At 36.4% G+C, this 26,021-nt stretch overlaps 2 protein-coding genes and 1 long non-coding RNA gene across 4 annotated transcripts in view; 1 reads left to right on the forward strand and 2 right to left on the reverse strand.

Annotated features, from left to right (window-relative positions):
• Window positions 13,528-14,226, forward strand: LOC107607898. Its single transcript, XM_016309793.1, has one exon. The coding sequence runs from the start codon at window positions 13,528-13,530 to the stop codon at window positions 14,224-14,226; it is 699 nt and encodes a 232-aa protein (XP_016165279.1).
• On the reverse strand, window positions 16,036-17,446 carry LOC110264421. Its single transcript, XR_002350579.1, has 3 exons — window positions 17,186-17,446; window positions 16,570-17,107; window positions 16,036-16,471 (listed from the first exon to the last, which is right to left on the reverse strand). It is a non-coding gene; the product is annotated as an uncharacterized LOC110264421 (long non-coding RNA).
• The window catches only part of LOC107606193 (transcription factor bHLH143), a 5,470-nt gene continuing 2,035 nt past the window's right edge, over window positions 22,587-26,021 (reverse strand). Inside the window, exons 1-4 of one of the 2 annotated variants that reach the window (XM_016308197.2) lie at window positions 25,726-25,871; window positions 24,692-25,358; window positions 24,402-24,568; window positions 22,587-24,307 (exon numbers count right to left, since the gene is read on the reverse strand). In XM_016308197.2, the coding sequence (XP_016163683.1) occupies window positions 23,189-24,289 (1,101 nt within the window). In that variant the 5' untranslated portion in view covers window positions 24,290-24,307; window positions 24,402-24,568; window positions 24,692-25,358; window positions 25,726-25,871 and the 3' untranslated portion in view covers window positions 22,587-23,188. Of the gene's footprint in view, window positions 24,308-24,401; window positions 24,569-24,691; window positions 25,359-25,725; window positions 25,872-26,021 lie in introns of those variants that run through there. The other variant, XM_021106493.1, reaches the window with a different exon arrangement.

Consider the following 26,021-nt stretch of genomic DNA (forward strand, 5'->3'; position numbering starts at 1 on the left):
TAAAGTATAATTTTTTTTATAATTAAATAAGTAAATAGTTAAAATAATCTCTAAAAAATCACGCGAATTTTAATTTGATCTCGAAAGATTTTTTTTAAAAATCATTCTCGAAAGAGTTTTAATAAATCACGTTAGTCTTTTCGTCAATTCTCTCGTTAACGCCGTTAACGAAAGTTGACATAGCATGTTAGGATCCATGTCAGCAGACCCCATCCATCCTAGTTGTCTGCCAGCACGACTACTTTATGAAATTTCGTAAAATTAATCCCTAACTAATAACTCTAATCCCATCATAGTGTATATATGTCTCCGTACGTTGAGTGCAGTTGCAGAGGTTCAGAGACCTATATTGGAGCTTGCCGGCATGATGGGTGGTGGAAACAGAGGTCGTCGTGGATGGGTCTCCTGTCACTCAGTTGGTAGCTATGGGTCTAGCTCGTTTATGCGAAGAAAGAGGAAGAATGAAGACCTTATATGTCATTATGGATTGAAGACGATTAAGAAATCTAGAACTTTAGAGAACCCAGATAGATTGTTCCATACATGTCCAAGATAGGAACGAGTTATCCTCATAAATTTCTTTATCTTCAATATTCTTACTAGTTGTGGGGGTTTTCAACCGTAGGATTCCTTAAATTTCTATAGAAGGACAGCCATTGCAACTTCTTCAAGTGGGTTGATGAAGATGAATATGATGGAGAAAATGGAGATACAGAAATTAATGCGAAAGTAGAGAGCAATCATGATGAGTGGAAAGTAAACATTGCATGGAGAATGGGGAGTTTGGAAGCAGAAGTGAGATTTGCAAGAATGCTAATGACCTTTATGTTCATTGGATTGATAATTGTAATTTTAGGGTGTGTTTGGATTACAGTGTACAAACGGGAGTTTGAATAAAATTGATTTTGCAAACTTAATTTTGATGAAAAGTAGGTTTGTGTTAAGATGACTTATGTTTGGCAATCTTTGCATCAAAATGAATTATAGTAAAATAAATGTTGTTTAGATTATACTACTCAAAATTACTTTTAGATAAAAAATTACTAAAATAGACACCAACTTAAATAATTTTTGTATATTATCTTATCATTTTAATTTAGATATTTAAATAGATCTTATTAATTAATTCTATAATAAAATTAATATTTATACACTAAAATAAAAATAATATATAAAAATTGGCAAAATATATTTTTAATTAAAACTAACAAAATATAAATTTTAGAGAGTACTAAGAATAATAAAAAAATTAAATATTTATCTTGGTAGTAATTGAAATAAATAAAAAAAATTTATGATATTTTTTTATATAGTATATTTTTAGTACTCTTAATACTCTTTTTTAATATGCTATAATTTATTATTATTATTATTATTATTATTATTATTATTATTATTATTATTATTATTATTATTATTATTATTATTATTATTATTATTATTATTATTATTATTATTATTATTATTATTATTATTATTATTATTATTATTATTATTATTATTATTATTATTTACAATTAATTTTTTATTTAATTTACTTTACCTAATAGAATCAATAAATCATATTATAAAAAGATAATAAAAATAATACAAAAAATTACAATTATAAAAGTGTATAATATCAAATAAATAATTAATAAAAAATAAAAATAATAAATAATAGAAAAAAAGAGTTCATGTAAACAAAAATAATAAGAATTCCATAAATAATATAATAACATGTGTACTATACCAATATCCTCGGCCATTAGCAACAACCGAGAATAAGTCAAACGAACAAGCAAATCCAAACCGAGAATCTCGGTAAAACAAATACAAACCGAGAATCTCGGAAAAACAAATACTCGGAACTAACCTGAACTCTCATTCCTCAACTCCAGCTCACTAAAAGCTCAACGGATATTCCCCATGTACTGCCTATAAAAGCAGGACCAAGACCCCATCAAGGGCAAGATACACACATCACATTAATTATTTTTTCAGCATTTATTATTATCGTATTATCTTTATTATCTCTTTTGCTGACTTGGGCGTCGGAATCCTTTTTGCAGGACCCACCCTGACGACCACGTTCCTAAGAAGAAACCTCCGAAGATTGATCGGTTGACATTGACGTTATACCTCGGAAGCGTATCATTGTACGGAACATTTGGCGCCCACCGTGGGGCCCAACTTAGTTGACCTCACATTACTCTTTTGCTTTCTCTTCTTTTCTCCATTTTCAGGTGTACTCATATGGCAGTAAACGGAGCTCCGCAGCCCACCACGGCGGAACTGATGGCCATGATGACCGAGCTTCAGGCCGAGGTTAGAAAAATCGCTGAACAGTCATCCAAGAACCGTGGTGTGGAGAACTCAAAAGGTTCCGGAGAAAACAATACAAATGCCCGTGAAGTGGACGAAGTCATTCCACCAAAGGAGAAATTCACCCTCGACAACCCCTTTTCAGAGGGAATCATAAACTTCCAAATGCCAAAGAACTTCGTGCTGCCCACGGGCCTCAAGCCTTACGAGGGATTTGGCAACCCCCGCGTCCACATAAAAAAGTTTCAGTCTATGATGTTCTTTAACGGTGCCTCTGACCCTGTACTCTGTAGATCTTTCCCGACTTATTTGGATGGAGCTGCTTTACTCTGGTTTTCTAAAATTCCTGCAGGTTCAATTTCTTGCTTCGAGGAGTTAGCTAGATCTTTCATCGACTATTTTGCGGCCTCGCGGATATATGTGTGATGCGTGAGCATCTTGTCTATCTTTTCCTAGTGAATTTGCATCTAAATTGTTGAATTTAATTAAGAATTAATTATATTTTAGCCACTATGGATGCTATTTTGAGTTTTGTACAATACTGTTTATTTTAGGTAGCATTTGGCGGAATTTGATGGAGTTTCTGCAGAGAAAGAGAAGAAGCCAAGGAGATGACCAGCGAATACCGACGCGGACGCATGGCTCACGCGACCGCGTCATTCATGAAGGAAATCGCAATGACGCGATCGCATGCCTGACGCGATCGCGTGGACTGAAATTTGCACAAATGACGCGAACGCGTGGACGACGCGGATGCGTCACATGCGCCACGTGCAGAAAAAGTTGAAAAACGCTGGGGGCGATTTCTGGGCTGTTTTGACCCAGTTCTTAACCCAGAAATCACATATTAGAAGCTGCAGAATGGACAAATCAAGTGGTCCCACCCATCATCTGAAGACTTGTTAATTAATTCGAATTTAAATTCAAATCTTATTTTAGGAAAAGATGTTATTTTAATTTTAGATATTTGATTTTTTAATTATTAGGATTAGTTATAAAAGGGATCCCAATAAGGTGGTTCCAGCACAACATATTACACAACATTATTCCATACAAATTTACATTTCATATTCCATGAGCAACTAATCCTCCATTGTTAAGGTTAGGAGCTCTGTCTATTGTATGGATTGATAATATTATTTTTCAATTTTAATTCATGTTTTAATTTATATTTCAATAATTGTTTTCGTTCTTTATTTTATGAATCTGGGTGGAACGGAAGTATGACCCATGTTCTATTTGAGTTCTTGTAAAACTTAGAAAAGCTCTTTACTTGAACAATAGCTTGAAAACATATTATCCTGAATTTCTAATTGTTTGTATTTAACGGGATATGTGACATATAATCCCTTATATTTGGATAATTAGGATTCTTGTGGCATATAACTAGAATTGAACTTCACCCCCTAATTGGAATTAATTGACCAAGGAATTGGCTGTTGAAGAATTTTAGAGGAGACTAGAAAGGTCTAAGGAATTAGGGTCTAGTCACAATTAGTTTGCTATGAATTAAATATTGCATGATTAAAATAGTTAATAAGAAAAGTCAATGCAGAAAATAGATAACTCTGAAACCTTAACTATCTTCTGCATATTTTTTCCAAAGTACTTACTTGCCTTTCTTCAATATTTTTTATATTGTTTAATGTCTTTTATATTGCATCTCAACACCAATTTTTGTTTGTCTAACTAAACCTATCAAACACTATTGTTGCTTAGTCCATCAATCCTCGTGGGATCGACCCTTACTCACGTAAGGTATTACTTGGTACGACCCGGTGCACTTGCCGGTAAGTAAGTATGGTTGTAAATACCGCACCAAGTTTTTGGCGCCATTGCCAGGGATTGACTGTGATTAACAACTATTCGTTGTTTGATTGCTTAGATTAGATAATTTTTCTTTATTATTATAATTTTTTTTATTTTTTTATTAATTTTTATTTTGCATTTTTTACGTTAATTATTTCTTTTCTTTTACGTTAATTTTTTTGACTTCTCTACACTCTGACGTAGAGAATCCCATTTTTTCTTGTTTTCTGCTTGTGTATGCGCAGAAATAGAGACAAAGAACATCTCTTAGACTTTGATCCTGAACTTGAAAGAACTTTTAGGCGACGTTTACAATAAGCAAGACTTTGCAAGGCTGCAGAATCCACTATGGCAAATAATAATGCTAATGCCAATGTGGTAAATACGAATGGGGATGATCAACAGAGGAGAGTACTTGGCTCTTATTCTGCCCCTACTGCGGATCTTTATGGGAAAAGTATTGTAGTGCCTCCTATAACTGCAAACAACTTTGAGTTGAAGCCACAACTGGTCACCCTGGTGCAGCAAAACTGCCAGTATCATGGACTTCCTCATGAAGATCCAAATCAGTTCATATCTGATTTTCTGCAGATATGTGATACTGTGAAGACAAATAGAGTGAACCCAGAGGTGTACAAACTCATGCTTTTCCCATTTGCTCTGAGGAATAAAGCAAAGATATGGCTAGATTCCCAACCAAAGGAGAGTCTGAATACGTGGGAAAAGGTTGTCACGGAGTTTCTCACTAAATTTTTCCCACCAAAGAAGCTGACTAAGCTGAGGTTGGAGGTTCAGACTTTCAAGCAAAAGGAGGGTGAAACTCTTTATGAAGCATGGGAGAGATACAAGCTACTGACTAGGCAGTGCCCTCCGGACATGTTCTCCAAATGGACTCAGCTGGATATCTTTTATGAAGGATTGGGTGAGATGTCCAAGATGAGCTTAGATACCTCTGCAGGCGGTTCATTGCACAAGAAGAAGACACCAGAGGAGACTATTGAGCTGATTGAATTGGTTGCAAGCAACCAATATTTATACTCATCTAACAGAAATTCTGTGAACTCTGAGACCTCTCAGAAGAGAGGCGTGTTAGAAGTAGAAGCTGTTAATGCTCTTCTTGCTCAGAACAAGCTTATGTCTCAGCAGATAAATCTACTTACTCAACAGATGGGTGGCATGCAAGTCTCAGCTATCAACACTCAAAATCCACCCCAAGATACCTCCTATGACATGACAGGTAACTTTATGCAAAATGATAATTATGATTATGCTCAACCCTCTTCTGAACAGGTGAATTACATGGGAGTGGTCCTAGGAATCCCAACAATGATCCATATTCTAAGACATACAATCAGGGGTGGAGGAATCACCCAAATTTTGGGTGGAGAGATCAACCTCAGAGACCTCAGAACTTCAACAATAGTTCTCAGGGCGGTTTTCAACAGAACAACTATAATAACCGCCAATTTCAGTCTTAGCAACAACAACCACCTCAGCAGACAAATTCTAAATCCCAAGAAGATTCTAAGTGGGAGATGATGATGAGTTTCATGCAAGAAACCAGAGCCTCCATTAGAAATTTAGAGGTTCAAATGAGTCAAATGAGCAAGCAATTACCTGAAAGGTCTTCAAACACATTCCCTGGTGATACAGTGGTGAACCCAAGAGAAGACTGCAAGGCTATTCAATTGAGAAGTGGTAAGGTAGCTGGTTCTGAGACCAAGGTCAATGAAGATCCAGTTGAAAAGGAAGTTCCAGAGGAGAAGAAGGAAGAAGTAGAGCACGTCCCTCCTAAGCGTGCAGATAACTCATTTCCTGACTCTCTTGACACTTATCCCACCTTACCAAAGGCCCCTGAATACAAGCCAAAAATTTCATATCCTCAGAGGCTTCAGAAGGCGTCCAAAGAAAAGCATTTCTCTAAATTTTTAGATGTCTTCAAGAAGCTGCAGATCAACATTCCTTTTGCAGAAGCTCTGGAGCAAATGCCTCTCTATGCTAAATTTATGAAAGATTTGTTGACCCACAAGAGGAATTGGAAGGAACAAGAGACAATGGTGTTAACCAAGGAATGCAGTGCTATTATTCAACACACTCTTCCTGAGAAAATGCCAGACCCAGGAAGCTTTGTCATTCCTTGCACCATTGGAGAAGTCGGCATTCAGAGAGCTTTATGTGATCTTGGAGCTAGCATCAACCTCATGCCACTTTCAGTGATGAAAAAGCTTCAAATTGAGGAGGTAAAACCCACTCGTATTTCTCTTCAACTTGCTGATCTTTCTATTAAATTACCTGTGGGTGTAGTTGAAGATTTACTTGTTAAAGTAGGACCATTTATTTTTCCTGTTGATTTTGTTATATTAGACATGGAAGAGGAGGTAAAACCCTCTATTATACTTGGTAGACCCTTTTTAGCTACAGGTAGAGCTCTGATTGATGTGCAAAAGGGTGAATTAACCCTGAGGGTCAATGAAGAACAGGTGGTCCTAAATGTTTTTGAAGCCCTCAAGCACCCTAATGATTCTGAGGGATGTATAAAAATAGATGTTATTGAACCACTTGTCCAAGAAGTACTAGAAGCTGAGGTACTTGATGATATTCTGGATCCTATTTCTGAGTGTGAATTAGTTGAAGTTGACGATTCACCACCCCAAAAGGAGCTGATGAACACGCCAATCAAGGAGGAGGAAGCCCCCAAGCATGAGCTCAAACACTTACCCCCTTCTCTGAAATATGTGTTCTTGGGGGAAAATGATTCACATCCAGTGATTATTAGCTCTTCTCTGAAACCTGAAGAAGAAGAGGCACTTGTTTCAGTGCTCAAGAGTCATAAAACAGCTCTTGGGTGGACCATTAGTGACTTGAAAGGGATTAGTCCAACCAAGTGTATGCACAAGATCCGCCTTGAAGATGATGCCAAACCAGTTGTGCAACCACAAAGGAGACTCAATCCAACTATGAAAGAGATGGTCCAAAAAGAGGTAATGAAGTTATGGGAAGCAAGTATTATTTACCCTATTTCTGACAGTCCTTGGGTAAGTCCTGTGCAGGTGGTTCCCAAGAAAGGAGGGATGACGATCAAGAATGAAAAAAATGAGCTTATTCCTACAAGAACAGTCACAGGATGGAGAATGTGCATAGATTACAGGAGGCTCAACACTGCTACAAGGAAGGATCATTTCCCCCTCCCCTTCATTGATCAGATGCTTGAGAGGTTAGCTGGTCATGCTTTTTATTGTTTTTTAGATGGATATTCTGGATATAATCAAATTGCAGTGGACCCTCAAGATCAAGAGAAGACAGCATTCACATGCCCCTTTGGAGTATTTGCCTACAGGAGAATGCCATTTGGACTTTGCAATGCTCCAGCAACTTTTCAGAGGTGTATGCTTTCAATTTTTTCTGATATGGTTGAAAAGTTTATTGAGATATTTATGGATGACTTTTCTGTTTTTGGTAATTCTTTTGAATCCTGCCTTAAACATTTATCTCTTGTCTTGAAATGGTGTCAAGAATCAAACCTTGTTTTAAATTGGGAAAAATGTCATTTTATGGTTACAGAAGGCATTGTTCTTGGGCACCGGATTTCAAGTAAGAGAATTGAGGTTGACAGAGCAAAGGTGGAGGTGATTGAAAAATTACCACCACCAACTAATGTTAAGGCAATTAGGATTTTCTTGGGTCATGTAGGATTTTATAGAAGATTTATAAAGGATTTTTCTAAAATTGCTAAACCATTGAGCAACCTGTTGGTTGTTGATATTCCTTTTGTCTTTGATTCTGACTGTCTGCATGCTTTCGAAACTCTAAAGGCAAACCTTACCTCTGCTCCCATTATAGCTCCCCCTAACTGGGATTTACCATTTGAATTAATGTGTGATGATAGTGATTTTGCTATAGGAGCTGTTTTAGGACAGAGGCATGGTAAGCTTGTACATGTCATTTATTATGCCAGTCGTGTGTTAAATGATGCTCAAAAAAATTACACAACTACAGAAAAGGAATTATTAGCTGTTGTGTATGCTGTTGATAAGTTTAGGTCCTACTTACTTGGTTCTAAGGTTATTGTTTATACTGACCATGCTGCTTTGAAGTACCTTCTAACCAAGCAGGATTCTAAACCAAGATTAATCAAATGGGTGTTGCTCCTTCAGAAGTTTGATATTGAAATAAAAGACAGGAAAGGGTCAGAAAATCAAGTAGCTGACCATCTCTCCAGAATTGATCCTGAAGCAGGAATACAACCACCCACAGCTGTAACAGAGATATTTTTGGATGAGCAATTATTCCTCATTCAGCAAGCTCCATGGTTTGCAGACATTGCAAATTATAAGGCCATGAATTTTATCCCAAGGGAGTACAGTAGGCAACAAGTGAAGAAGCTATTGACTGATGCAAAGTACTACATTTGGGAGGAACCATACCTTTTTAAAAGGTGTTCAGATGGAATTATCCGGAGGTGTGTCCCAGATGAAGAAAAACAGCAGATTCTTTGGCACTGTCATGGTTCTGAGTATGGAGGCCACTTTGGTAGTGAGAGGATAGCTACAAAAGTCCTTCAGAGCGGGTTTTACTGGTCGACTCTCTTCAGAGACTCAAGAGCATTTGTGAAGCACTGTGGCAGATGTGAAAAAGCTGCAAATCTCCCTGCCAACCATGAAATGCCACAGCAGGGACTTCTTGAGGTTGAGTTGTTTGATGTGTGGGGTATTGATTTCATGGGACCTTTCCCACCCTCACATTCGAACAACTATATTCTAGTGGCAGTTGACTATGTGTCCAAATGGGTGGAAGCTGTGGCTTTGCCCACCAATGATGCCAAGGTGGTAATGAGCTTTCTTCAGAGGTATATCTTTAGCCGGTTTGGTGTCCCAAGGACACTCATTAGTGATGGAGGAAGTCACTTCTATAACAGACAGCTGGACTCTCTTCTGCATAGATATGGCGTCCGTCATAAAGTGGCAACCCCCTATCACCCTCAGACAAGTGGACAGGTTGAAGTTTCCAACAGGAACTTAAGAGAATTTTAGAGAAGACCGTCAGTATTTCAAGAAAGGACTGGTCTAGGAAGCTTGATGATGCTCTATGGGTATACCGGACAGTGTACAAGACTCCTATTGGCATGTCCCCTTATCAGTTGGTCTATGGCAAAGCCTGTCACTTGCCAGTGGAGCTGGAGCACAAGACTTATTGGGCAATCAGGTACTTGAATCTTGATTCAGAAGCTGCAGGAATTAAGCGGATGCTTCAGTTGAATGAGCTTGATGAAATCAGATATTCAGCCTATGAGAATGCCAAGCTCTATAAGGAGAGAACCAAGCTACTGCATGACAAGAAGATTGCCATTAGAGTCTTTGAGCCAGGACAGAGAGTGCTTCTATATAATTCAAGGCTCAAATTCTTTCTCGGGAAGCTAAAATCCCGGTGGTCAGGACCGTTTGTGGTTACCAGAGCTTCACCATATGGTCATGTGGAAATCCAGGAAGAGAATTCTGACAGAAAATTTACAGTGAATGGCCAGAGGTTGAAACACTATCTTGGAGGTGAAATTGATCGCCAGAGGCCCACTCATCTGCTGAACTAGCAGAGCTGATTGTCAAGCTAGTGACGTTAAAGAAGCGTTTGTCGGGAGGTAACCCAATAATTTCGTATCCTTAGCTATTTTTCGTAGCAGTAGTTTTCCTAGTTATTTTATTGAGTTCTTACTAATTTTCTGATCATGCAGCTATGTTCTTCCAGGAACCGAACACCTCAAGCTATATTAATTTCAAAAAAAAAAAAAGAGAGGCACACGACGCGATTGCGTCATTGACGCGAACGCGTCAATCATGTGTGCGTGAAAAATAAATTTGAATAGAGAGTTGCACGGGAGTGGCGCAAGAATGATGCCTCTAGCACAAACAAGCCCACGCGGATGCATGGCTCACGCGACCGCGTCATTCATGATTTTTTCCACTTCACGCGACTGCGTCATCCACGCGGACGCGTGACCCGAAAAATCGACGTAAAAGGTGTCTGGACAGAGAGTTAAGTTGGCTTGAGGCAAGAAGTGTGCTAAAAGCACAAATTTGGTCACGCGGACGCGTGCCCGACGCGTCCGCGTCAATTGCGTAAATGACCATCCACGCGAACGCGTGCATGACGCAAACGCGTCGTAGGAAAATGTGGCTCCCAAGCCATGCGAACAAAAAGTCACGCGGGCACGCGGCTGGCTTCGTGCGAATCGCGCAAAACCCAAGGCACGCGATCGCGTGCCTGACGCTGACGCGTCATTAAGGAGGTTCCGCGATGTACGCAAACGCGTCGCTTGCGCCGCCCAGTTTTCTTTCTCTCTCTCTCCCAATCCTAATTCTCTTTTATTCTCTTATCCTTTTATTTTTTCTTTCATTTTAATATTTGTCTCTTTTATTTTCAGTTCTTCTTTGCTTGAGGACAAGCAAACCTTTAAGTTTGGTGTTGACGCTGCGCTTATAGGCTTTCTAGTACAAAAGGGAGGCGAATCATCTTCGCAAAGGAGCACAACCTGAAGAATAAAACGACCGCTAGGATAATTAAGGTGGTTGAGTTCCTTTCATTTTTTATTCCTCCCCTCTTTTTCTATGTTATGTTCCGGTTTCCTGCTACTTTGTTTTGTTTATTGCATGATCCTTTATTAGTGGATTCATAGGTTATAATTTAATTTTTCTGTTAAGTACTTTAATTCTAAAAGATGTCTCATGTATTGCCCACTAAACTTGAAATCAAAAAGAAAGAAGAACAGATGTAGTGCACGAGAATTTGAGTTTAATTTTTAGAGTAGTCTCACTTACTTAGATGTGGTGGTATTTTCTGTGATTCTGAATGAATGCTTGAACAGTGCATATTTTTTATAGTGAAGTTTATGAATGTTAAAATTGTTGGCTCTTGAAAGAATGATGAAAAAAAGAGAAATGTTATTGATAATCTGAAAAATCATAAAATTGATTCTTGAAGCAAGAAAAAGCAGTGAAAAACACAAAGCTTGCGAGAAAAAAAAATATAAAATAAAATAAAGAAAAAAAACAAAAAAAACAAAAAAAGCAAGCAGAAAAAGCTAATAACCCTTTAAACAAAAAGGCAAAGGGTAAAAAGGATCTAAGGCTTTAAGCATTAGTGGATAGGAGGGCCCAAAGGAATAAAATCCTGGCCTAAGCGGCTAAACCAAATTGTCCCTAACCATGTGCTTGTGGCGTGAAGGTGTAAAGTAAAAAGCTTGAGACTGAGCGGTTAAAGTCGTGATCCAAAGCAAAAAGAGTGTGCTTAAGAACTCTGGGCACCTCTAACTAGGGACTCTGGCAAAGCTGAGTCACAATCTGAAAAGGTTCACCCAGTTATGTGTCTGTGGCATTTATGTATCCGGTGGTAATACTGGAAAACAAAATGCTTAGGGTCAATGCCAAGACTCATAAAGTAGCTGTGTTCAAGAATCAACATACCGAACTAGGAGAATCAATAACACTATCTGAATTCTGAGTTCCTATGGATGCCAATCATTCTGAACTTCAAAGGATAAAGTGAGATGCCAAAACTGTTCAGGATTGCAGTTGTAAACCCCACTATAAGAGAAGACATGGGCTTAATCGAACTCTCATTCTCATGCAAATTCACATCCTAAGCTTATATTAGTTTTGGTTGCTTGAGGACAAGCAACAGTTTAAGTTTGGTGTTGTGATGCGAGAGCATCTTGTCTATCTTTTCCTAGTGAATTTGCATCTAAATTGTTGAATTTAATTAAGAATTAATTATATTTTAGCCACTATGGATGCTATTTTGAGTTTTGTACAATACTGTTTATTTTAGGTAGCATTTGGCGGAATTTGATGGAGTTTCTGCAGAGAAAGAGAAGAAGCCAAGGAGATGACCAGCGAATACCGACGTGGACGCATGGCTCACGCGACCGCGTCATTCATGAAGGAAATCGCAATGACACGATCGCGTGGACTGGAATTTGCACAAATGACGCGAACGCGTGGACGACGCGGACGCGTCACATGCGCCACGTGCAGAAAAAGTAGAAAAACGCTGGGGGCGTTTCTGGGCTGTTTTGACCCAGTTCTTAACCCAGAAATCACATATTAGAAGCTGCAGAATGGACAAATCAAGTGGTCCCACCCATCAACTGAAGACTTGTTAATTAATTCGAATTTAAATTCAAATCTTATTTTAGGAAAAGATATTATTTTAATTTTAATTTTAGATATTTGATTTTTTAATTATTAGGATTAGTTATAAAAGGGATCCCAATAGGGTGGTTCCAGCACAACATATTACACAACATTATTCCATACAAATTTACATTTCATATTCCATGAGCAACTAATCCTCCATTGTTAAGGTTAGGAGCTCTGTCTATTGTATGTATTGATAATATTATTTTTCTATTTTAATTCATGTTTTGATTTATATTTCAATAATTGTTTTCGTTCTTTATTTTATGAATCTGGGTGGAACGGAAGTATGACCCATGTTCTATTTGAGTTCTTGTAAAACTTGGAAAAGCTCTTTACTTGAACAATAGCTTGAAAACATATTATCCTGAATTTCTAATTGTTTGTATTTAACGGGATACGTGACATATAATCCCTTATATTTGGATAATTAGGATTCTTGTGGCATATAACTAGAATTGAACTTCACCCCCTAATTGGAATTAATTGACCAAGGAATTGGCTGTTGATGAATTTTAGAGGAGACTAGAAAGGTCTAAGGAATTAGGGTCTAGTCACAATTAGTTTGCCATGAATTAAATCTTGCATGATTAAAATAGTTAATAAGAAAAGTCAATGCAGATAATAAATAACTCTGAAACCTTAACTATCTTCTCCATATTTTTTCCAAAGTATTTACTTGCCTTTCTTCAATATTTTTGATATTGTTTAATGTCTTTTATATTGCATCTCAACACCAATTTTTGTTTGTCTAACTAAGCCTATCAAACACTATTGTTGCTTAGTCCATCAATCCTCGTGGGATCGACCCTTACTCACGTAAGGTATTACTTGGTACGACCCGGTGCACTTGCCGGTAAGTAAGTGTGGTTGTAAATACCGCACCAATGTGCACGGGTCAGACTACCTCAGCACCAATAAACAGGGTCAACACGAAAACCTGAAGGATTACATGACTCGATTCGCCAAGGCCACTATGGAGATCCCTGACCTTGACCCGAAGGTACATCTGCATGCGCTAAAGAGAGGCCTCAGGCCGGGCAAGTTCTAAGAAGCGATAGCCGTTTCAAAACCAAGAACATTAGAAGAATTCCGTGAAAAAGCAGCCGGCCAGATGGAGATCGAGGAACTCCGAAAAGCTCGGCGGATTGATAAACAACAACCTCGCTGAGAAGAAGAGAAAAACAGAACGACCAATCAAAGGGTGCACAAGAAGCCGTTCAAACTGATGCCGAAATTTGACACATACACCCCACTCAACACCAGAAGGAAAGACATAATCAAGGAAATCCTAAATGCAAAGATCATCAAACCTCCGAGCAGAGCCGGCTCATACCAGGAACAAAGATATGTGGACAAATCAAAGCATTGCGCTTTTCATCAAAAGTTCGGTCATATGACAGACGAATGCGTCATCGCCAAGGATCTGCTCGAAAGATTAGCCCGGGAAGGTCACCTTGACAAATACATAGGAAAGAAAACGCAACAACACCCGAAGATCACAGCCGAGCATCCAACAGAACATCAACCAAGTACAGCCGAGAAGAACAGATCCCAACCACCAACAACAAGAGGAGTCATACACTGTATATCAGGTGGATCGGCAGGAGGGGGAAACACAAACTCGGCAAGAAAACGCAGCTATAGGACGATGCTAATGGTCCAAAGCGCAGACGATGCCCCTGCAATAAAATCACATGTAAATACGATATCATTCGAGCGTTCGGACCTTCGAGCAAAAGCCACAAACCTCGATGATCCAGTAGTCATTTTAATTCAAGCAGGAGACCTTCTAGTAAAAAAGGTCCTGCTCGACCCAGGCAGCAGCGCCGATGTTCTTTTTTTCTCCACGTTTCAGAAAATGAAACTAAGTGCAAACACAATGATCCCATCATCCGGAGAACTCGTGGGATTTTCAGGGGAATGAGTATCTATTCTCGGGAGTGTATGGTTGAAGATAACAATGGGAGAAGATCCACTCTTTGAAACAAAAGACATACAATTTTTAGTGGTCGACTGTCCGAGTCCGTACAACATCATACTCGGCAGACCCTCTTTAAACACCTTCGGTGCCATTGTCTCCACAGTTCACCTATACGTGAAATTTCAGGCCCAGAATCAACAAATCGGTACCATCCACTCCGACCATACAGAAGCCCGGAAATGCTACAATGAAAGCATGAAAATAAAGCTGCAACAGAACAATGAAAGACAAACACTTTATATAGCCAACATCACGGAAACAGCCGACCTAGATCCTCGGGAAGAACCGAGCAACAGACCCACGGCGGCTGACAACCTTGAAAAGGTAAAACTAGATGAAAATGAAAATCATTACACTTATATAAGTGTTTCTCTCATTTCAGGAATCAAACAAAGCATCATCAACATTCTACAAGAGAATGCCGACCTATTCGCATGGACCCCAGAAGACATGCCGGGGATAGACCCAACTCTAATATGCCACAAATTACAAATCGACTCCAAAGTCCGACCTATAGCACAAAAGAAACGGAACATGGGATCCGAAAAAAGGGCGGCCTGCCTGGAAGAAACGAAAAAGCTCCTACATGCAGGATTCATTAAGGAACTACGATTCACAACATGGCTCTCCAATGTGGTAATGGTAAGGAAGCCATCAGGTAAATGGTGCATGTGCGTCGACTTTTCTAACTTAAATAAAGCATGCCCCAAAGATGCCTATCCCTTACCCTGCATCGATAAGTTAGTAGACAATGCATCTGGTTACGAAAATTTAAGTTTTCTAGACGCCTATTCAGGCTACAATCAAATCTTAATGCATCCCGAGGACGAAAACAAAACGGCATTCATAACTGAACTAGGAAATTATTGTTATAAAGTCATGCCTTTTGGACTTAAGAATGCAGGTGCAACATATCAGCGGCTCATGGACAAATTCTTCAGCAAACAGATAGGAAGGAACCTAGAAGTCTATGTCGACGACATGGTCGTCAAAACAGATCACAACAACGACCATGGAACCGACCTTGAAGAAGTTTTCAAACAGATACGACAACACAACATGAGGCTAAACCCCGAAAAGTGTGCATTCGGGGTCAAAGGGGGCAAGTTCCTCGGATTTATGCTTACCTCCAGAGGAATCGAAGCGAACCCCGAAAAATGCGAAGCAATTATCAACATGCGAAGTCTTCGGACAATAAAGGAAGTGCAACAGTTGAACGGGAGACTGGCTGCACTCTCCCGATTCTTACCAGCAATAAAGATAAATAAAGATGGAGTATTGATTGCTAAAAGCCCGTTGGTGAAACGCAGAAGCTCAAAATTGTAGCTTCTTATAAACGTGGTTTTGAAAGTAAAATCACTTTTGCGTTCATGGATCAAAAGTTTGCCAAACCAAAAATTGAAGCTTTCAAGAAGGCTAAACGTGCTTCTTCTCTTGTAACGCGTTTGCCAAACACACCCTTTGTTGTGGGTTTAATTTGCACATTTTGTATTTTCAAGTGATAGTACAATTAATTTGTATTTAGGCATGCAATTTGGTATGAACAAGAACTAGAAGATATGTCTTATTGTATTCAATTTAGCCTTTAATTAAGCAACTTCTTTTTCTAAATTTTATTCTAGCAAGGTTATCCTTTAAATTATAACCAGGTTAATTGAACTTAAAAGTAGTGGTTGAAGTTAACATTTTATGAAATCAGTAAACACACTATACAACTGTACCTAATTACACAAGATTACAATGATATGTAGATAAACAAAATATTTCCATATATTGGAACTAAAACAGCAACATTGTTTGATCATAATTGTCTGATCGATATCCAAAAAACTAACTATATTAACTTAATCAAAGAGCTAAACCAAAAAAAGGGAATTCACATTGAAACCAACCACAATGTTTTTAATGGCAATAAGAGAGCCATATACAAAAAATATATCACTAGCTCTAATTACATAATGTTCATATATTAGCATCAAGTAGGTTTATCCTTCTTCCTAGGAGGTTTGAATCCTGGAGTAGGAACAAGCGTCATAAAGTCTGCAAGTCTCTTGGCAGTGGCAGAGCTAGTTCCCCTAATGGTTTCAGCAGAAAAAGAAGCTGTTGATGTTGCTACAGCTTGGGGGGAGGATTTTTCTCTAGCTCTTCCCTTAACAACTTTCAGTTTTGATGGCCTTGGAACAGTTTCCTGCATAATTTCAGCAAGAATTTCATCCAACATTCAAAAATAATGTCAGTTACAAATATAAACAACAACATATAATTTTTCCAAGTTACAAATGCAACCTTTTCTGAGTTTTGCGTGTGTTGTGTTGATGGGTAGGGTTCCGTCTGGCTAAGCACAAGCTCAGTTGGAGTGTTCTACTGGGCTGCGGGTGATTGAGTAATTAGGATAGCAGGGTCAGCATCAGATGGAGGGACAACAGTAGTTACAACTGCAAGTTGCAGCTGCATGTGTCTTGCTTGTTCCTCAACGTCTATTTGTTTCTTCTTTGGACAATTTCTCCTGTTATGACCACCTTCACCGCAGAACATGCACCTGATGGGATTATATTTTCGCTTCATCTTTGACCTTGTGCCGGAAGGGCCCTCATTCTTGTCTTTTCTCCTCTTTGTTGTTGGCCTTCCTGGCTTAGGCTTAATTGAGGGCGGAACGGGGGCTGGGGATGGTGTTTTCTCCCAAAGATCTTGTCCTTTGACCGGGTTGACATTGAAAGCATAGGTTCTTTTATATGATTCCATCTTTAGCCATTCATGACAATACTCCTGTGGCCTCTTATCATGCTTATCTTATATGGCTGCAATCGCATGCATGCATGGCATTCTTGCATGACAAAAATAATTCCTTAATTGATATTGTTGACATTATATGAGTATAATAAAATTGGGTTGGAGTATATACCTGTGAGTTGTTAGAACCTACAGGTGTATGTGTGGTTACCCATTAACACTTCCGTGTGATTTGGTTCATAAATCATTCTTCCTCTTATATCGATTTTAAACTTGCCACCATGGTAAAACACAAATGTCATTAGAATTCCTTCTATCTACAGAAGAATAAAAATAAAACTCAGCCTAATCCCAAAATAACAAATAACTATATAATGTGCATTATCTGATTACAAGAATTTTGACAACAAAAAAAAAGTTTAACTCATTAATAATAGCATATAAGGAAAATTAGCATTCATATTCTCTCTAAGAGTATTACTTAAATAATATCAGACAAATAATATCATACAAGTAAACTTATTAGCGAATGATTGTTTTTCATGCTATTTATAAGGAACCGATTAAATGCTCCTTACAACTTTTGGAGTATCGAAACTCTATAAACAAAGTAAGTAACAAAGTTGTATTTTATTTGTTTTTATCATTATTATTTGCATTTATTTTTGTGTTGGGCTACTGGGCTAGTATATTAAAAACAAATCCATTTGAACTACGGGGTTTTTCATGTTTTTGTGCGATAAAAAAAATCTGGGCCATTATTAAATCAGATTATATTATTTTATTTTGATTTGATATTAGATTATCATAAAATTATAAAAAAATGAAAAAAAAATATTTTTTTTAGAATTTTATTTAGTAGTAATGGTCTTTTCAAATACATTAAAAATTAGAAAATTGTCCTAAATAATAAAAGAAAATGAAAATATACTATTTAAGATTAATCTTGAAAAGACTAAAATATCCTTTTAAGATTATTGTTGTTTAATTAAATTATAATGTTAAAATTCAAATTTAATTTAAAAAAGATTACGATACACTTTTAGATCATTTTAAAATGATAAAAATACTAGTTATACAACCAATGCTGTTTTATTAATTTAAAAGAAGAAATTTGTATTTGGTTTTAATAGATCCAAATACATTATTTAGTATTCATTTTAAGGTTAAACTTACAAATTTACAAACTTCGTACTATTTAAGTCCCTAACTTTTCAAAATTATTTCAATTTTGTCTCGTCGTCAATTCTATGCAGTACAACATTGAGCCAATTTTAAAATTTTAGGGACTTAAATATGATATTTTAAAATAAATATAAAGGATTTTTTAATTTAAAGCAGAAGAGGTAAAATAAATATAAAGAAAATAATGAATTTATGAAATTTTAAAATAAAATAAATTTTAAAAGATAAAAATAAAAAAATTGTTATGGAAAACAATAATTTTTTATTTTATTTCAATAAAAAAAATTAACACTAATAAAACTCTAATTAAAAAAATGTTGCTTAATAAGTAAAGATGGGAGATTAATATTTTATGATTATTTTATAATTTTTATTTCAAAGTATAATTTTATGTTAGTGTTAATTTTTTAAATATTAATTTTTTAAAAAAATATAATTTGTTGGCATTAATTATTTGATGATGTTATCAATATATAATAAAAGTTCTATTAATAGAATACCTGTTAAAAAATTGTGCCAACACAAATTACAATATTGATAATGTAAAGGAATTTCAAAACGAGTACGGTAACATCCACCTACTTAGAACATGAACAATTTCTTATCTCCATTTTTTATTTCATGACAATGCATGATCTTATTCCTGACAAGCAGACCAATACAAGTAATTGGAGAAAAATTGCATGATTTTTTATAAACATAATTTCAAATTCAGAAAAATTCACCTTCATAATTTGAAGTATGTATGTAGAGTACGTATTTGGAAACAATTCATTCTTTTTATTCTGTTTTAAAAAACATAGCCTAATGCATGTTTACCTTTATCAATATTGTAATTTTTCAATATTATGCAAATCCTAAGAAAAATTCCAAAAATAACAAAGCTAAACTATAAACCACCTACAAATTCGAGCCAAAACACATTTAAAATGAGTTTATTAACCACAACAAATCCATCGCCATCAGCATGAAAAAAAAAAATAGAAACACCTGCTCCATTGCAAACCAAATCACTAGGGCACAAATAACACCCGGGCCCAATTGAACAACATTTCATTCATGTAAAAAACAACCGGCAGAATCTCATTCTCCCTTTTGCAATCAAAGATAGCATATAAGTGACAAAGGAAAAAAATTTTCATACCTTGCAGTAGTACCGAAAATGCTGCCTTCCTTCCAATCTAGTTTGTGAAAAAAGAACCTACACTCGACGAAGAAGACACACACGACACCCGTCGTTTAATCGCGCGTCAGAATCCATTCACGGAGTTTTGTCGATGGGTTCAAAGAGAACAAAGAACAGCGGGTTTCTTTGACTGAAAGTGTGTTTGAAGTGCGAGGGATTAGCGTTTTGTCTTCCTTTCTACTCTATACGATACCGTTTGGATGTCAACCTCTCAAACAATCTAAACAGCATCGTTTAAGTTGGTTATGTGTATCCCTAACGTGCCATGTCAGCCTCCGTTAACGACGTTAACGAGAGAATTGACGGAACGTGAGTACGTGACGTACTCACTGAAAATCTTTTGGAAATGATTTTGATTAAAAAAAATCTTTCAAAAATTATTTTGACTAATTACTCATAATTAAATTGAAAATCAATTGATTTTCTTGCATATTAGCCCAATAATGTATAATTCTCAAAATGGTCCAGCACTTTTTTTTTTTGGGTATACTGATCAAGAACATTTCAATTGACTCAATACTCTCAAAATTTATTAATTAGTTCCGCGTTAATCTATGTGGGTTAATCTATGTTAACACCGTTGAAATTTTAAGAACCATTTTTATGTTATTTGGACATTTATTCTACAATGTGGTTATATGTAACAATAAAATTTTGCATCTATGTTTATATTAGTAACTAAGTCGAACCAAATTCAACCAAATAATTTAGAATCATGCATATCTACACTCGCGTGTTTATACGCTCTTAACAAATATTTAGTCTAAACGTTTTTTTGTTACGTAAACGCTTCTCTCTTCGGCGTTTTTTCTGCGAATTCTCTCATTTTTCTCAAATTTTTCCGATTTTTCTGCGAAATTTTTCCTCTTTTTTTCTACAGATTTTGATCTGCATTGTTTTTCAATCAAAGTTTCCATTTCTTTTGAAATCCAACGCTACAATTAAATTCTTATAGATTTTGCATATTCGAAAACAATGAATGATTCAAGTTCAGATCAGTTGAATCAGAGCGAATTAAATTATTCTTCAAAATCGAATCAAGTAGACGAGGTTTAGTTCGTTCCTAATTTATGTAATTTCATTCTTCAACAATTTGAATTGAATGTAATAGAATCGAATGCAATTGAATCAAGTGATAATGAATAATTTTATTTTTCTTTGTAAAAATCAGTGTTGTTTCTGAATTTGAATTTGGATGGAATGCTATAGTTTTGAAATTTTTAGATGAATCTATTTAGCCGTATATGAGACATTTTTCGGTTCATTTTTGTTTGTGTTTAATGTTGATTTTTATGCTATACATTTTGTCTTAAATGGAATTAAATTTTTTTTAACTTTTATGTGATTTCAACCAACAATGAGCTGATGAAATCTTTTTATTACAAATATGATATTCACTACTATACATTTGTTTCATTTGTTTTTATATAATGATATTGTGCTTATAACATTCTATATGGTAAGTACAACAAATCCTAAGTTATCAATGTGTGTTAAATGATAACAAAGGCACTACAGTTACATTCCATATCCTAAGTACAGCAAATCCAAGCGAACGAAAGTAAATTAACCTCAATTAAACTAAGAAATGAATGGAAATTACTTAAGAAATAAAAAATTTAGTCAATATTTAACAGCAATATCAATTGAATCTCAGTTAATTCATAAATGAATTGAAATTAGTTCACGATTTGAACAAGCAAATAAAAGACTCAATCATCAACAAAAATATTCCATGTCCTAAGTACAACAAATCCAAGTGAAGGAGACCAAATGAACCTTAATTAAACTATGTAATAAACTGAAATTACTTAATAATCGCACCACAGAAAATCATTTCAGAACAAGCAAATGAAAAGACTCAATGATCAACAAACATACATCCAAATCATTTTTGGATAAAAAAAGGTAATATAAATGACACTAGAAGCAGTACAAATATATTTTATGACCTAATTGTACGAAATCCAGAGAAACGAGACTCAATCATTAACCAAAACATATGCAAATCTATTTTATATCCAGAAAGATTATCAATATTAATTAGATAACACCGAACGAGTATAGTTATCACAAAATGTATACTATAAAGAGAACTACTGTTTCTTTTTTCTTTTTTTTTAACTATATCTACTATTTCGCAAGAGAGAGAAGACGAACTGCGTACCTTCAATTATCTTTCTTCCTTTCTTTCTTTGAGTTTTAGCCGAAATTTTGATGGTTTGTTGCGAGATTTTAAAAGAGGTTTTAAATTTGAGCGAAAGATGGTATCTGTTCATGTTGCAGAGCGCGAACACCAAATGTCTTTGTATAGAATTTGCAGAGCGCGAACACCAAATGTCTTTGTATAGAATTTTTTAGACACGTGTATAATCGCTCTCTGAAATGAAAGTGATTTTTTTGGACTTGTGTCAATTTAGTTGGATTTAGATGACAAAAATACCTAAATGTGTAGATAAATAAATAAATGTAAGAAATATAGTTTCTTTTGTTGTTTTTGGGCTGGACCTTTTTTCTCATTTGGGCTACCTTCTTTTTCGTTACGGATTTCGGCATTGGTGCAAGACAAATAAATGTAAAGAAAAGCGTGGGAGGCCTAATTCAATCATCATTAGGACCACAATATTGGTCCACCAAGCCATGGTAATTGCATCTCAGGGTTGGGGGTCCCATATGTTGAGTTATCAACTCATCATGGCCCATTAACCACCACAAAACAAACACCTCCTTCATTTTTCTTCTTCCAATGTGAAGTTAATTATTTAATTTAAATTTGAAAAAACACCCCAAAAAATTTTCAATTTGAAAAAAAATTTATACAGTCTTGCAATTACATTCGTTCTTTTGAATGATAATTTACACAATCAACACGTGTAAAATTACTTTCTACTGTATCAGAATTAAATTCTTGAAAAAAATAAAGTAAAATTCAATTACTTAGGTCACAACCCTTTGTCATCGGCCCAAAATAGAGAAAATAAGGACATGCTTTCAATGCAGCGGAAGATCAATTGATTCAATTCATCTCAATAGAAACACTGTACAAGATTGCTTCTTTTGTTGGGTCCCTAGTCCCTACCATTCACCACTCCTCAAAGTTCAAACACACATTGCATGTTAATTCAACCCTGTGGTCCCATATAAAGCTTTTCATCAATATACATTGGTGTGATATGAATCATCCAAATTTCAAGAAAACCGAAACACAAACACATCACTTTATTATTATTATTCTCATATCATATCAATTTGACATTAAATGTGTGCATGCTACGTAAATACCCTGGCAAAGAGACAACACTAACACTAATACCAACACAAAACACATCCAAAAAACAAAACACACAACACAAGCTCAAAGATATTAACAAAAAAAAAAACAATGCAACACACATATACATCCCTTAGAAGTGGCTGATGTTGCTGGATCATCAAGTGGAATAAAAATAATTTGTGACAATAAGTGCAAGCGGCCCCTCCTTAAAGCTTTGATGAAAGTTTCTTCCATCTGAGAAAAGGCAATAGTAACCCCAAAGGAATAGCCATGAAAAGGATGCAAAGAAAAGAGGATTTAAGACTGGCCCCCATCACTCTATCCTCTTTAGTACTACTTTCTCTGAGTGGAGTTCAGGCCAATCACATTCCATGTTTCGTACTTCAGAGCTGTACTTTGCTGAGTAAACCTTACCATGGAAATTCCCTAACATAGAACTCTCTGTTTTATTCAGCAGATTCTACCAAGAATCAGCAATAGACAAATTCTATATAGGGCTTAAAAATAAGGACATGTTCGGTTAACTGGAATCACTTGAGTCCAAGCTCTTTAGCCTCAACTTTCATGGCTTTCAAGCAGCGTATGGCATCATCCAAGAGCATAGCCGGGTCCCTGTCCTTGTCCGTGCCACCAGGAATCATGCTCTGAAGAACATTCAAAAGTTCTCGTAATTTCTCCTTTCTCATCTTCTTGTTAACTGACAAGGAATCCGTTTCTTCAGATCTCCCATTGTAGCAGTTGGAACATCTCGATTCGGCATCATCTTCCATTGCAAAGGATTTGTTCTTCGACTTCAAAGAATCGGTAGTACCAATAAATTGTAAGCCATCATGATAACCATCTAATAGCTTCCTCTTCTTTGTTCTCCCAGTGGAGCTTGCAACTTCTTCAATTCCTCCAAATTTTCCGTGGTTATAAAGATTGGTCATTGTACTTGGAGAATGCCCTGTGCTGGTAACTTCATCGTCGTCATCATCATTCCCCGTAGAATAACCATCACTGTCAGAGGAAAGCAATGCATTAATTTCTTCCGTGTCTTCATGCATCTCGCTTTCAACACCAGTTCCCAGATTCTCATCCCCTTTATCATCCACAAGTGGCCCATTCGGATGGCTCAATTCTTTTCCCAAAGGGTATTCCCCATTCAAATAGTTTGTGCCGTGCAATTTTGAATGCCAAGAAGCAAGGCACTCATTGGGACTCCCAAACTTAGAACTATAAACAACAGTTGTTTGACCACCCGTCTGATCAATAACAAGGAATTGCTTCTGAGGGGAGCCTGATTCACCATAAGGAGCAAATTTGCCCCTCAAACCTTTTACACGATCGGCAAGGAATTTTTCCTCAGCAGCAAAGTTTGGAGCAGGAGTAAACTCCTGTCGAGAGCGAGGCAAACAATAAAACCAAGGATGGGGTTCATTAGAACATCCTAATGGCAAATTGGGCATTGAAGGTGACTCATAAGCTGGCATTGTTTCATTCCTTGCTATGACATTGATGCCAGAGTTCACGGCAGTGGCAGAAATACCATTTTGCTTCCACGCATTAGGGGGAACACTAAAGGAACCCAAATTGGGTGACTGCCAACCAAATTGCATACGCGGTAACCAGGTTCCACAATCTTCTCCCATTCAATCAATAACAATCACCTAAACATTATAGAAACACATGCTATGACATCAGTAACGATTCATTGATTCAAGAAAACAGCCAGTGCTAAATGAATGATATTGCAGAATATACCTGAAGAAAAATGACTTTGACGCAAGACCTATTGCTTATCAAAGACTTCTTTCGCGAACAAAGCAAATAACTAAAAATACTGGCTTAACCAATAACCAACCCACCAAAACAGAATAACACGAAATACTCTACGTGATTGGCTTGAGCAAATGACGGAAATATTCAGCCTGGCCAACATACAAACACAGGTTTTGATATATTTACTAACAAATCATAACAACTTAACAAGTGCACAATTGAAAACAATGAATATATCGAAACTGTTGGTCAACGAGTGTTGATTCACATACCTGGCATTCTCTGAGAGGTTGAAAGCATGCTATAACTCTAACTATAATGGTGGAGCAACCCGCGATTCCATTCTCATGTTTCAATGCCCGAAATTTCGTATGACTTGCTGCTTGGCACACCATAATAACTAATTCCCCCTCCCCTCCCAACCCTCCTCAATTCAAAATAGAACAACCAAACAATCTTGCTTAAGACAACTAATCTGAACACCACCACTCCAGAACAAAAGGTTTATATGAACACCACCACTGCAGTTACTAGTAATACAAGGTACAACTAGAACCACCTAAAGAAGGAAAACCCTAACTCTAACTAATGACACCTAAAATATATTTGCTTTAGAGAAGAAAATAAGATTCTTCTATTCCTTCTTTTTTCTGTCCCTTCAGCTAATCTGACGGACATAGCAAGGAACAACAACAAAGAAATTGGACCCCATGGAAAATGATGCAGGTGAAAATTGGTTGAGAGAAAAAAGATGGTAAAGATTTTATAGAACACAAATTACAGGATCACTTTGCAATAGAGATTTAAAGAAATGCCTTTTCGGAATACATCAACAGAAAGACTAAGCCACCACCGCATGCTGTTTTCTGCTTAACCAATTTTATAGAAAAGCCACCGCTGCTCCTTCACCACCCAAAAACCTAATTTGTATTTAACAACCTGCAACGAAATCTCAACATCAGAAATATCGTAATTTACACGAATTCGCAACTCCTGGTTCTGAAAACAGCAGAAACAAAGCATAAAAGCAATAAAGATTAAAACTTTTCCCTGAACTTGAACCTTCCCGATAAGATTGTTCTTGGAGTTTAGCTCAATTCAAGCTATAATGCTTCGAAACGAAATAAGATTAAATAAAATAAAATTATGCAATTTGACTTGAAATCACACCACACACAAAATCATAAAAATCCAAGGCCACGAAGCTCCAAGCCGGAAATTGTTCCCAAAAATTGAGTGTAAAAATTAGTCAACGAAGTGAATAAATTCCCTTATGAAGAGTTAAACATAGAAAAGAAGAACTTACAAAAAAAATAGAGATAGATCCAAGTTGGAACTCAATCCCAATAGACAAAAATGATGGAGGCAGAACGAGGAGACGAAGAAGCAAGCGTTAATGGGTACAGTCAAGGTAGAAACTCCAACCCACAACGATTGCTCGGGAGTTCAATTATATACACCATGCATTCTCATTTGACATTTATGCCCCTCTGTTTTTTATCCAAATCAATTCCATCCAATTTTTTAAATAGAATATTTTAATTTTCTAAATTTTAAAATACATCAAATAGTCTCTTTATTTTTATTTTTTTTAAGTTAAGA

This window comes from Arachis ipaensis, chromosome B07 (assembly GCF_000816755.2).
Source record: "Arachis ipaensis cultivar K30076 chromosome B07, Araip1.1, whole genome shotgun sequence".
NCBI lineage: Eukaryota > Viridiplantae > Streptophyta > Magnoliopsida > Fabales > Fabaceae > Arachis > Arachis ipaensis.

Coding starts and splice junctions, on each gene's coding strand:
- LOC107607898 (XM_016309793.1), top strand. CDS start 13,528: ATGCCGAAATTTGACACATACACCCCACTCAACACCAGAAGGAAAGAC.